The sequence below is a fragment of the Protomyctophum bolini genome, assembly GCF_963924005.1.
Source record: "Protomyctophum bolini genome assembly, chromosome: 14".
NCBI classification, from domain to species: Eukaryota; Metazoa; Chordata; class Actinopteri; order Myctophiformes; family Myctophidae; genus Protomyctophum; species Protomyctophum bolini.
Genome location: NC_137875.1, coordinates 41,632,364 through 41,644,654, shown reverse-complemented (window position 1 = coordinate 41,644,654; position 12,291 = coordinate 41,632,364). Strand labels below are relative to the sequence as shown.

General features: G+C 43.7%; 2 protein-coding genes across 5 annotated transcripts in view; one reads left to right on the top strand and one right to left on the bottom strand.

Moving 5' to 3' along the window:
- Positions 1–12,291, top strand: part of LOC308328078 (attractin-like protein 1) — a 307,756-nt gene that overhangs the window by 82,927 nt on the left and 212,538 nt on the right. For all 4 annotated transcript variants that reach the window (XR_013965255.1, XM_080781767.1, XM_080781766.1 and 1 more), the window contains exon 8: positions 8,910–9,177. Coding sequence is in view for 3 of the 4 variants with exons in the window: in XM_080781767.1 (XP_080637893.1) it covers positions 8,910–9,177 (268 nt within the window). In the remaining variant the exon portion in view is untranslated. The remainder of the gene's footprint in view (positions 1–8,909; positions 9,178–12,291) is intronic.
- LOC308328083 (girdin-like) overlaps positions 7,400–12,291 on the bottom strand; it is a 94,037-nt gene continuing 89,145 nt past the window's right edge. The window contains exon 8 of the mRNA XM_080781775.1: positions 7,400–7,483. Within this exon, the coding sequence (XP_080637901.1) occupies positions 7,445–7,483 (39 nt within the window). The 3' untranslated portion in view covers positions 7,400–7,444. The remainder of the gene's footprint in view (positions 7,484–12,291) is intronic.

Below are 12,291 nucleotides of genomic sequence, written 5' to 3'. Positions count from 1 at the left end.
GTCTGTCTGTCGCGCAGCACTTAAGTGGTGCTTTGAGACGGCGAGGTCGCAGAAAAGGTTAAAGAACTACTGGTTTTTCTATTGCCTGACTGTGCCTCACGTTGGAAGTGCTGGAGTTTCTAAACTTCCACCTCAAAAACATGTCTGACGGACAATATTTGAGACCCTTAGCCCGTTTTGGGGGGGCGGGAGCAAAATGGCGTTAGCATTATGTTATGCTTTAGCCGTTCAAAAATAGCAGATCTACAAGCTCGTAGCGCGCCACTCGGTGGCGCGCTACGAGCTTGTAGGTCTGCTATTTTTTTTTATTTTTATCGACTGACATAGAAACATAGCTTCTTCAGAAAACTGTCAGGATGTAGAAGACATTTTTTTTTTTAAATCTGACCTCAGGTCAAAGTGGGTTTAATTCAGTTGCTTGTCCGAGCCTGGAGTGGAAGGTATATAAAGGTAATGGAAAAACAACAAGGTATTTATTTAAACAACACCGTCGATTATCTTATAGGATTTCATTTGTCCACGCGAGAGTGTAACGTCACAAAGAATAAGTGCCTTTTAAGATGTTCACACATCTACAGAGAACGAGCGCTGTGTCACAAGGGCTTAAGTTACCGTACATTACTGTACATGTCCTTTTACCTTTCAGACTTGCTCCTTCGCCTCTGTTTCCTGTTCTACTTATACCTCCATCGGCATGCTGAGATGTGCAGATATTTGGTCCTGGCAGCAGATGTATTCTCCACGTACAGTACTGTAGCAGTGTATATATATATATATACAGTACCAGGAACTTGGCTTAAAGTTATGGGTGTGCATGAGGTTTACATAATAGGCAGTGGCACTGTATATAGTGTTGTATACATAATATAAGTCTTCAAATAACAAAGTCAGACAACGGTATACTCTGCACAGTACAGTACTGTACGTCATAACAACCTCTTCTCCATGGTATTTGGAGATGTATGTATACGGTATAGACACCATGCATGCACGGGGCAAAGTGACCATTTAGAAGTGTGTGTGTGTGTGTGTGTGTGTGTGTGTGTGTGTGTGTGTGTGTGTGTGTGTGTGTGTGTGTGTGTGTGTGTGTGCGTGTGCGCGTGCGCTCCGGTTAGCTTACAGTGCTGACATTGAAACAGTTCTATTACAGTAAAAAAGTATCATTCAAATGGACAAAACGACACGACACGCATATATTTGTCACGGCTTCCTTTGAGGCTGTATATTCCCGCACTTTTCCCATGGGCTGTGTGTGTAGTGCTCCAGTTCCATGTTGATTTCATTGGATATCATTGGTCATCTGACCAGTTTCATTGGCTTTCATTGGATAAAAATCGACAGGAACTGGAGCACTGCACACAGCCCAGGAAAAGTGTGGATAGAATGTGTGTGTGTGTGTGTGTGTTATTTTGATCCAAGCAGAGATCAGCCATGCAGAGAGAGCATCCGGGGTGGGCCGGCCTATAGCAGACGTATATGACCTCTCACCTTTGACTCGACCCCCCGTGCAGCTTTTGACCCCTGGTGTGTATACAGGCTGGCTCCTCGCTATATAGCTGATGTCGTCATCACTGCTCTGCTGCCATAGCGAGAGAGAGAGAGAGAGAGAGAGAGAGGGGCCGGGGTTTGGGCAGGAGGGTGAAATGTATAGTCGTCTGAGGACTCTGAAGTGTGTCAGTTGTACACATTGAGGAAGTGTGACCCGAGAGCTGAGTATAGTTAACCCATTTAGTAAAATGATTTTTTTTTCCAGTTTCTATAAGATCAGTGGTTCTCAATATTTCATGTCAAAGACCCCCCCCCCCCCATCTGAAAATGTGTTGTTTCAGGGACCACCTCCCGCCGAAGCAAAGATTTTGAGTTATAAACGTTCGCTCTGAAAGAGCTTTGCGCCACATGTTCACGATTTCTTTTAAAAAATAGCAGACCTATACAAGCTCGCGGCGCGCCACTCGGTGGCGCGCTATGAGCTCGTAGATCTGCTATTTTTCAATTGGCTAAAGCGTAACATGCTGCTAACGCCAAAAGGGGTTCTCGCCCCAAAAAGGGTTTTAAGGCACACACACACCACAAGGGCCAAAGTGTACTCGACCCCATGAGTATACATGAGTTCACTATAGTCGGAAAGAAACACACCATTGAGAAGGTTTAAGGGATTTATTGACAATTTAATGAATTAATGAAATGCCTGTATAGGAAAGTGGCTTGTGTTGTGACCAGGGGGGCAGTCCGACAGATATTTTGTGAAGCCACTAAGGAAATGAAAGTTCATATAATGGCCTGTTGTGGCGCTGTCACTGGACCCAGAAAAACCCATAGCCCCATAGAAGTCCATGTATTTGGGCCCAACTTCACCTAGACTGTATTACCTTAATAAACATGGTCATGAATACTTTTTGCTTCCAGTCACTAGTTTAAAGTCTCATTTCTAATTATTGAAAATGATGGTCCCATTTATAAAAGAAATGACCATAAAGTCGCGCATGTTCTGAGGGGCGTGGCTACCGTTACAGTCTATGAACGGGATCCCCCACCCACTCGAGTCAAAATAATTTAAACCAACGAAGAAGAAGGGGGAAGTCCTGCCTCGTTGTCTGGGCCAGCCAATGGGCCAGCTGGGCCCAAACGGATCTAGAAAGATGGCGACTTCCATTGCAAGGACTGACAGGCTTCATTTTACCTTCATGTTAGACCCGCGGAACGCTTTGTCCATATTTTTTACAGTCTATGGTTGTGACGCAGCGAGGTGGCGAAACATGGAGGTTTCTGGGTGGTATCGGGCGGGTATAAATAGGGACAGGTAGATCGGCGTGGAGGGCAGAGAGTGGCGTGAAGGGCTATAGGGTCAATGTATGTTTCTCCACCTCCTGAACACCTGCTGTTCCAACTCCGTTCAAACTAAGCCACGGTTCTCGAAGTGGGGTCCTGCGGGGTCTTCTCTCTTTCTTTTTCTTTTTTCGGCTAAGTGAATTATGTTGTGTGTGTGTGATGTGAAACGTGAGCTTGCCATATAATCCGCCGTAATCCTTAATCATATTCCGTCATATCGAAAGGGCATTTTGGATAGAAACGATGACGCAGACTCCGGTCACTTTCGGTCAGAGCACCGCAGAGGGGGGCGCTGTGTGCGTCTGTGACCAGCTGGCGGTCGTTAATGCGCATCAAGGAAAGCTGTTATGTGTCTGAACTGTCAAATAGCCTGCAGCGTGTTGTGTCAAGTGTACATATGAGCTGCATATAGCTTGAGGGAGGGGGGGGGGGGGGCAGTCCGTCTCCCCGGCCCCTTGGGTTTCTGACAATGTGGCCCCCCTGAACAATTTAGTTGAATAGCCCTTTAGTGGTTTCTGTTTGACTATGCAATGACTTTGATTGAAAAGGTTTAATGCCGATTGTTCCAGTGGCATCTAGATGTAAGGTTGTATGTATATGCTTGTCAGTGGTGCGAGGATGAGGAGGTACTTGGACATATTAAGAGTTAAAATACTGAAGTACTGCTTTTAACAATACTTATTATTTATTAAAATATTTTATATTTTAAATATTTTAACCCATTCTGGGCGGGAACCCCTTTTTGGTGTTTTAACTAAGCATTATGTTATACTTTAAATCTACGAGCTAGTAGGTCTGCTATTTTTGAAAAATCGTAAAAAAAATGCGGCACAAATCTTTGAATATAATCTTCTTTCAGAGCGAACGTTTGTTTTTATTTCGACGTCAGGCCTAAATGGGTTAATAACATTGTATTAATGTACTGACGTAGTGACATCTCCCCCAAAATACAATGAAATCTTAAAAAAAAAAAAAAAAATCAAAAAATCGAATCTAATATTATTATTATTTTTTATTTTTTTAACTGGGCGGTTAACCCTTTGGTGATTACACTGTGTTGAAAATGAGATGGAAAATCCAGCGGGACTGTATGCCTTTTCATAGAGCGATACTTTACTTCATATAAGCATACTGAACGTGTAACAACTCCATTAGTAGCCTATAATAAATATTTCCCATGGACATAATAATATACTAAATAAATGACAGGGTGGACCTTGTATGGTAGAGACATCCGCTCACGGCCCACTCTGTGTTTGTGTGAACTCAGCGGAGCTCATTTCCGTGTACTTTATTCGCTGTGGACTGTGGATACGGTCTATCATGCAACCACAAAATAACAATGTGTGAGGTTAGATGGGACCGCGTTGAGTTGAGCTTTAATTGGCTGCACTGACACTAACTGTTTGAGGTGAGTATTTGAGTTTTCCAGGGAGAGAAGAGATGTCGAAATTTGTGGAAATCCTATTATGGTTTGTATGATTGTATTCACTTCACGGTGGTGAACCCAATCAGACAACAAAAGAAATTAAAGTATATGCATCGCCGGATTAATCCATTTTGGGGCGGGAACCCCTTTTGGTGTTTTAAACATCATGTTATAATTTAGCTGTTGAAAAATAGCAGATCTACAAGCTCATATAGCGCGCCGCCGAGTGGCGCGCTGCGAGGTTGTAGGTCTGCTATTTTGAAAAAAAATGTTAAAATGTGGCGCAAATCATTGAATATATATTTCAGAGCGAACATTTTTTACTAAAATATTTGCTTCAGGTGGGGGTCCCTGGAACTACATATTTTGAGATGGGGGTCCGTGTGGCCCAATAGAGATAATTCTGGGGGTCCTTGACATGACAAAAGGTTGAGCACCACTGAGTCATAGAAACAATGGGTTTTTCAGAAAGATTTAGATTTAGAAGCCTTTTTTTTTTATCGACCTCAGTCCAAAACGGGTTAAAAATAAAATGATAAAATCACATCATCTCATTCACCACCGTCATTGAGACGTGAACTGTGGGTTTTCTACAGAATGCATTCTGAAGTCAGCTTGATCAAACTAATGTATAACCACTATATGCCTCGTATATGAATAGCAGAAATAGCCGATCTACAAGCTCACATTGTGTTTTGCGACGCAACAGGTTGTAAGCTTATACGGTAGATTGGCTATTTTGGAAAAACTTTGCCTTTGGCGCCTTTGACTGACAAGCCCACAATGGGGTCGCCCGGGGTGAAAGTGGTTATGGAACTGTGACAAATGACTAGTCAGGCTAAACTTCCACACCTGCCAGTCTTTGCAACCTATACCTAAGAGCAGGCCGCACAGCAAAACATTTCCACAGAGAAACAGGAACATTGTGTTATTTAAGGTATCGCCGTCTGTCTTCATGGTCAGAAATGTCATTCTTCCCGACTAAAGGGAAATGATTGAAGATCATACCAAAAAACAAATAGAATTCGCACATCACCTGGTAGAGGTGCTGGGTTCAAAAGTATAGCGTCAGAAAAAGAGTAAAGAACCCGCGCACGCATCTGCTCCAAAAGTAATACTTTGTTGACGACGTCTCGAGCTCTTCATCCGGTCAAAAGTTTGACCGGATGAAGGCTATATATATAATATAATTTAATAATATATTAATAATAATATATATAATATAATTTTCAGCAACTGTAAAACCTGTCATGACGACGGCGTCAAGGCCCGCCAAAACACATTTCAGTCGGGACTAAATCACCCGTAGATTTAGTCGACTGAAACTATAGACTAAACACTCAAACATTCCAGGTGACTAGTAGAATGTGACTAAAACCAAATGAAAACATCTCAGGAGACTATAATTATGACTGAAACTAAAAATAGAAATTCGCTGCCAAAAACAACAGTGCGTGCGGTGGGTGGATCAGGCCTGAGCATCATTGGTATAGCCTGTCACACCGCACAGCAGACATCGCATCTGCCTCGTCATTAAAGAGATCATAATTACGAAAATAGTAACAAGCTGTTGTTTACAAAGTGCTGCAGGTTTCCCTGAAGGCTTGTGTGTACGAGGCCATGAACAACAAAAGGAACGTAAGAGAGCCACGTAGCAGCCAATGGAACGGTGTTATTATTATTAACCCTTTCTGAACGGGAACCCCTTTTGGTGTTATAGCATCACGCTATGCTTTAGCTATTGAAAAATAGCAGATCTACAAGCTCACAGCGCGCCACCGAGTGGCACGCTACGAGCTTGCAGGTCTGCTATTTTTGAAAAATCAAAGAGCGACTGACATTTTTTTGAATCTGATTTCAGGTCAGAATGGGTTAATCAGACCACCAGTGTGTGTCCAGTGGAAACCTCGTATGAATCTGATCTCAGGTCAGAATGGGTTAAGATGTGGAGCGTCCATTTGCCACAGCAGTTCCGTTCCCCCATAGCTCATCTTCACACCTTCTGACAGTTTTGTCTGTCGGTTTAAGTACTTGCAGCAGCTACACCAAATTGTATGTAGAGTAATTGTGAGGGGAATTAAGTATCGAGTGCGTGTGTGCGTGTGCGTGTGCGTGTGCGTGTGTGTGTGTGTGTGTGTGTGTGTGTGCGTGCGTGTGTGTGTGCGTGTGCGTGCTTCAGACAGCCGGTAGCAGCTTGCTGTGTCTCATCCTGGAGGAGATGTATGTTGCGAGTTCTCCATTATGTCAACGTGCTGCCAGACACTATGTGCACTTTGTCTCATACACAGCTCCTCTGGAATGAGTGTTCATCCTCTCCTCTCCTCTCCTCTCCTCTCCTCTCCTCTCCTCTCCTCTCCTCTCCTCTCCTCTCCTCTCCTCTCCTCTCCTCTCCCTCTTCCTCTTCCTCCCCTCTCCCTCTCCCTCTCCGCCCTGTGGTTAGGATGCGTTATTACCATATAAATGAACGCTGGCTACAAGGTGTTTAACCTCTGATATATATATATAGGGCTGTCTGCAGGATGAAAGCAGCATCTATAGATGGAACAGTGCTTTTTTCTTTCTCCCTGGGTCAAACATCAAGTGCGAATTTCTTATTCGTCTCTGTCTCTCTCTCTCTCTCTCTCTCTCTCTCTGTCTGTCTCTCTGTCTCTCTCTCACCCTCCCTCCTCGACCTATCACTAAGTATTGGTTGTGGTGCAGCTGTGTTGCCCCCCTGCTGTTTGCACGTGGGGCAGAAAGCACATCATTAGCATCCGTTGACATCAAACCTGTATGTGAGAAAAACCACTTTGCATGTATTACGTTATCTTCTTGCAGTAAAAACAAATGTCTCTGTGTATAATGATAATAATGTATATAAATACTCAAAGTTGCTTGACTGTGTGTGTGTGTGTGTGTGTGTGTGCGCACGAGTGTGCGTGCGCGTACGTGTGTCTTTAGTCGACACTTCAAATCAAATCAAATGTAGGCCTACTCTATATGAATTAGAGACCTAGCCAAGCTGTACACCTGTGTGCACTCACTGGTACTGTAGGCTGTAGTCATTTTAAAATGACACGCACACACACACACACACACGCACACACACGCACACACACACACACGCACACACGCACATGCATGCACGTATATACGCACTCTCACTCACTTGCTCGTTTAGCTCTGGTCCAGTTCTCTGGCGCTCTGTTAGGACTGAAACCTCCACTGCCGTGCAAAGGTCTCCAACTGTAGTAAAAAATAAAGAATAGGAGTTAGCTCCTCGTGGAAATAAAGACTGTTTTGTGGTGTTGAAAGACTGTTCTCTGTGGTGGGAAACATCTCAGGACCCATCCTTCTTTGTATAATACACTTTTTTGGGGCAGAAAATAAAATATGTACATATACATACAGCAGACGGAAATTATTTCATTTACTCAACGGCACCCTCTACTGCAATATACGGATCTGCTCACTGGTGTTGAATTTGTCAAAACAGCCAAGTTGTTTTTCGATGAGTAGTGGAATCGTTTTCTTTATTTTCGTGCATTGTTTCAGTCCATGGGAATAGCATCGGCTCTTAACCCATTTTGGTGTTTTTAAAGGACCACTTCACCACTTTTCAACCACATCTTCATATAATAGGTCCTCACTAATAATCATGAAAACAAATGGTGCAATTTATTTCTACTCGGTCTGTGTCTCATATAGGAGGGCTGTGGGCAGTTCAGAAACCGTCTTCCGGTGACATCATCGATGGGGAATACAAGCTAATAAAAACGGCAGGCTTTCTAGTCCTGAAAAGTTGCAGTGCGAAATTGGAAGCCATCGTTCTCACGATAATACAAATCTAAACATTTTTGTAAAAAAATAATAATCTGCCCTAATGACGATGTCACCGGAAGACGGTTTCTAAACGGCCCACAGCCCTCCTATGAGACACAGACTGAGAAGCCATTTCATCATGATTATTAGTGAGGACCTATATTATAATGAAGATGGGTTGAAAAGTGGCGAAGTGGCCCTTTAAACATTATGTTGTAATTCAGCTGTTGAAAAATAGCAGATCTACAAGCTCATAGCGCGCCGCCGAGTGTCGCGCTACGAGCTTGTGGGTCTGCTATTTTTGGAAAAAAAATCAAAAAAAAATCAGGAAATATTTATTTCAATTTCGAGGTCAGGCCTAAATAGTGACTCGCTCGCTCGCTCTCTCACTCACTCACTCACTCACTCACTCACTCACTCGCTCACTCACTCGCGCCATAGAGTTATATATGAATAGAGAAGACACCCGAGTTCTCCTCCCATCCACTTGCATTATAAGTTGCTCTAAAAGCGCAACGAGGCGATTTCACTCCTCCTTCCTGGTATATAGGAACAGAGTGCATTCTGGGATGGATTTGCCTCAAACACATGAACGCGCTGGCCGTTGACTATATCATTGTGCACGTTTGTGCTGCGTTCACGTATATGAAACATTCGTTCACGTGTCGTCATGGGCCTCAAACACGTGAACGTGCGCAATGATAGTCAACGGAGCAGCGCTGTGGCCTCGAGCTGCAATGACAAATTCGGCCACTATGTCCATTATTTGGCCTCAGGGTTTCCTCCGGGTGCCTTCTCTATTGTATATATACTCTAAGCCTCGCGCTCTCTCTCTCCTTTTCCCACGCAGGACGACATATACATGTTCGGGGGCCAGCTGGAGGCGGGCGGCGGCGTTCGCGCCAACGTGACCGACGAACTGTGGGTCTTCAACGTCCCCCGGCGCACCTGGTCCAAGCCGTCGTCGGCTCCGCCTCCGCCCAGCTGCGGCGCGCTGGAGGGCCACTCCGCCCACACGGTGGCGCTGCAGGCCAGCGGCGGCGAGCCGGCCATGCTGGTGTTCTTCGGACACTCGCCCGTCTACGGCTACAGCAGCAAGGTCCACGAGTATTACATCAGTGAGTATATTTATATAACCCCATTCTGACCCGAGGTCAGATTCATATACGAGGTTTCCCACTGGACACACACACACACACTGGTCTGATTATAACCCATTCTGACCCGAGATCAGATTCATACGAGGTTTCCCACTGGACACACACTGGTCTGATTATAACCCATCCTGACCCGAGATCAGATTCTATAAAGATGTCAGTCGTTCTTCGATTTTTCAAAAAATAGCAGACCTACAAGCTCGTAGCGCGCCACTCGGTGGCGCGCTATGAGCTTGTAGATCTGCTGTTTTTCAATAGCTAAAGCATAACATGATGCCGACACCAAAATGGGTTCCCGCAGAGAATGGGTTAAGGTCTCTCTCTCTCTCTCTCTCGATTTTCATTGATACAGTTCAAATGGAGCTACAGTGTACCCTTGAATCAGAATCACAATTGAAACACTCATGCAGCATACATACTTCTCCTTCTCGCGGAGATAAAGCTCGGCGATCGAGGTCATGAGAACAAATTGATTTAACTGCCGGGAGAACGAAGAATGAATCGCATCTCTTCTTCTTCTAGCATCTAACTGTAGCCAACCATGTCAGCAGCAGTTGATACTATATGCAGTTGTGTGTTTAGTTAACAAAGAGTGGAGATCACAGTCATTATTCTAAACACGCGTGCAAGCCATTTCCACCGCGGTTGAGCTCGGGAGCACTATTTTTGGTGGAGTCATATTGTCCTGTATACTGTATGTGCAATGAATGATTTACAACAATTTCAAAGGCATGACCTTTTTTTTATATATTTTTTGACAACAAGGCAGGTGGGAAATTGAGACGATATTGTACTTGCGCCACTCAGTGTGAGATGAGCTCAACTCTGCTTTCACACAGACAAAGCAAAGCAAAGCAAAGTTACCATGTTTACCCATGGGGTAACTGGACTATAAGCTCAAGAACTTGTTTACAGCCAGGCCCTGCTCATATAGAACATTTCATGGTAGAGGAGGTTCAATGCCTTGTCCATAAGGGCACTTCAGCGGTGGTCATTTTAACGTGCCGGTTTCCGGGGATACAAACTATATCGACCTTCCCGATTATCAAGACCGCTCCGCAAACCGTTCGGCCCACAGCTGCCCCTTAAGCACTAATACAGTGGGGTCTAACATTTAGGACGCATCCAGCATAGGCTAAAACAAAAAGTGTTGCTCGGTTTTGGCAAGCCTGGAAAATGTTCTGACTCAAAATTATCTATTGAAGTAGTTTATGTCTTTATTTAGCAAAAATACTTGATACTCACAGCATAAAGAAGAGCTACAGTACAGTAAGAAAATGTTCTGTTGTGGAACAAAGGAAGGGTTGTATTGATTGATTGATTGATTTTATTTGAGGTCGACTAGACCTTGATATACCCTTACACTCAGTTTATATGCCGACTGTCATGTCTTGCGGATTTTGGAATAAACAATAGATATTGTTTATTATTGCGGTAAACGTTATACACCTAATAATATGCTATCTGAGTAGATGTCCCTATGCAACATATAGTAATACTGTACATTGATGCTGGCTAGACACCGACAAACATCAGCTTGAATGTGATGCAGATCCCAATTTGCTCGCTACTAGTAGTACTAGTACAGATTGCATTTCCGTCAAGCTGAAAGTTTGCGTCTCTGACAACATAGCATGTCTTTTTCCGATGGCTGTTATTCACGTGATAGTCTCTCTCGAGACAGACTGTTGACTCCGTCAACTTCAAAGGAAAAAGAGGTCGCTGTTTTCCCCTTCTTTTTTGACGACGGGCTCTCGGAATTGTTCTTGTGACGAACAGGTATCTAGTCTAGCCTCAGGGTTTTAAACTAAAATAAAAAATAAAAACAGAGCCTCCTGAAACTTGAAACAAGACGAGAGACACTATCAACACTTCCAGCTGGTAGGAAGTGTGAACTGTGAGAGTGACTTTGGCAGAGTGAAAGCATGAAGGGTGGTTTTTCCTGGGACTTTAATTATATTTTTCTGACCAAGGAAATGGTACTGTGAAATGAGGCTCGGTCTAGATAGAAGCTCAAACAACATTTCTCTTAAGTCCACATTTTGGTTTCACTGGAGCGTGTCTCTCTATTAGTCAATACCATCGCATGCAATGTGTTCCTGGGGTTTTTTAATTTTTAAATAGAGAGATGTCGGAGTTGGAAAACACTGTGGCACCGAGTGGCGCGCTACGACCTTGTATAGGTCTGCTATTTTTGAAAAGTCGAAGAACCGCTGACACAGAAACATGGCTTTTTCAAGAAAAACTGTCAGGATGTAGAAGACATTTTTAGAATGGTCAAAATGGGATAAATAACACATTTTAAATGAATAAACGTGCCTCGCCTCGCCTATGGGAGGACCACAGAAATAATAGAGGAGACAAACAATATAACGTTGGAGTGATGTTTTCCGCATGGGATAAAATAAACATGATTACATTTCTGTTTTCATTTCTGCCTCCCAGTAAATTATAATTTGTTTACGTTTTTCATTTCATTGAAATGGTCCCTGCAGGTTCCTCCAATGTCCGGCGTCTTCTTTTTCTCTCTCGTCCATTCCGTGCTCACAGTTTCACCTCTTAACCTATTCTGACCTGAGATCAGATTCATACGAGGTTTCCACTGGACACACACTGGTCTGATGAACCCATTCTGACCTGAGATCAGATTCTAAAAAATGTCAGTCGTTCTTCGATTTTTCAAAAATAGCAGACCTACAAGCTCGTAGCGCGCCACTCGGTGGCGCGCTGTGAGCTTGTAGATCTGCTATTTTTAGCTAAAGCATAACATGATGCTAACACCAAAATGGGTTCCCGTTCAGAATGGGTTAAACTCTCCAACAATTATATACTGTAGCATTATTGAATATACTGGAAGTGGGCAACTCAAAAAGCACAATGAACTAAATAGGCACAAAATATATATATATATATATATATGACAGAATTTCACGCACGCACGCACGCACACACGCACGCACGCACCCACGCATGCACGCACTGTAACAGTTTGTACAATAGATAATGGTTCTGGGATGGTGCCAGCCCCATAAAAGGGAACGTACCACGCACACACACACACACACACACACACAC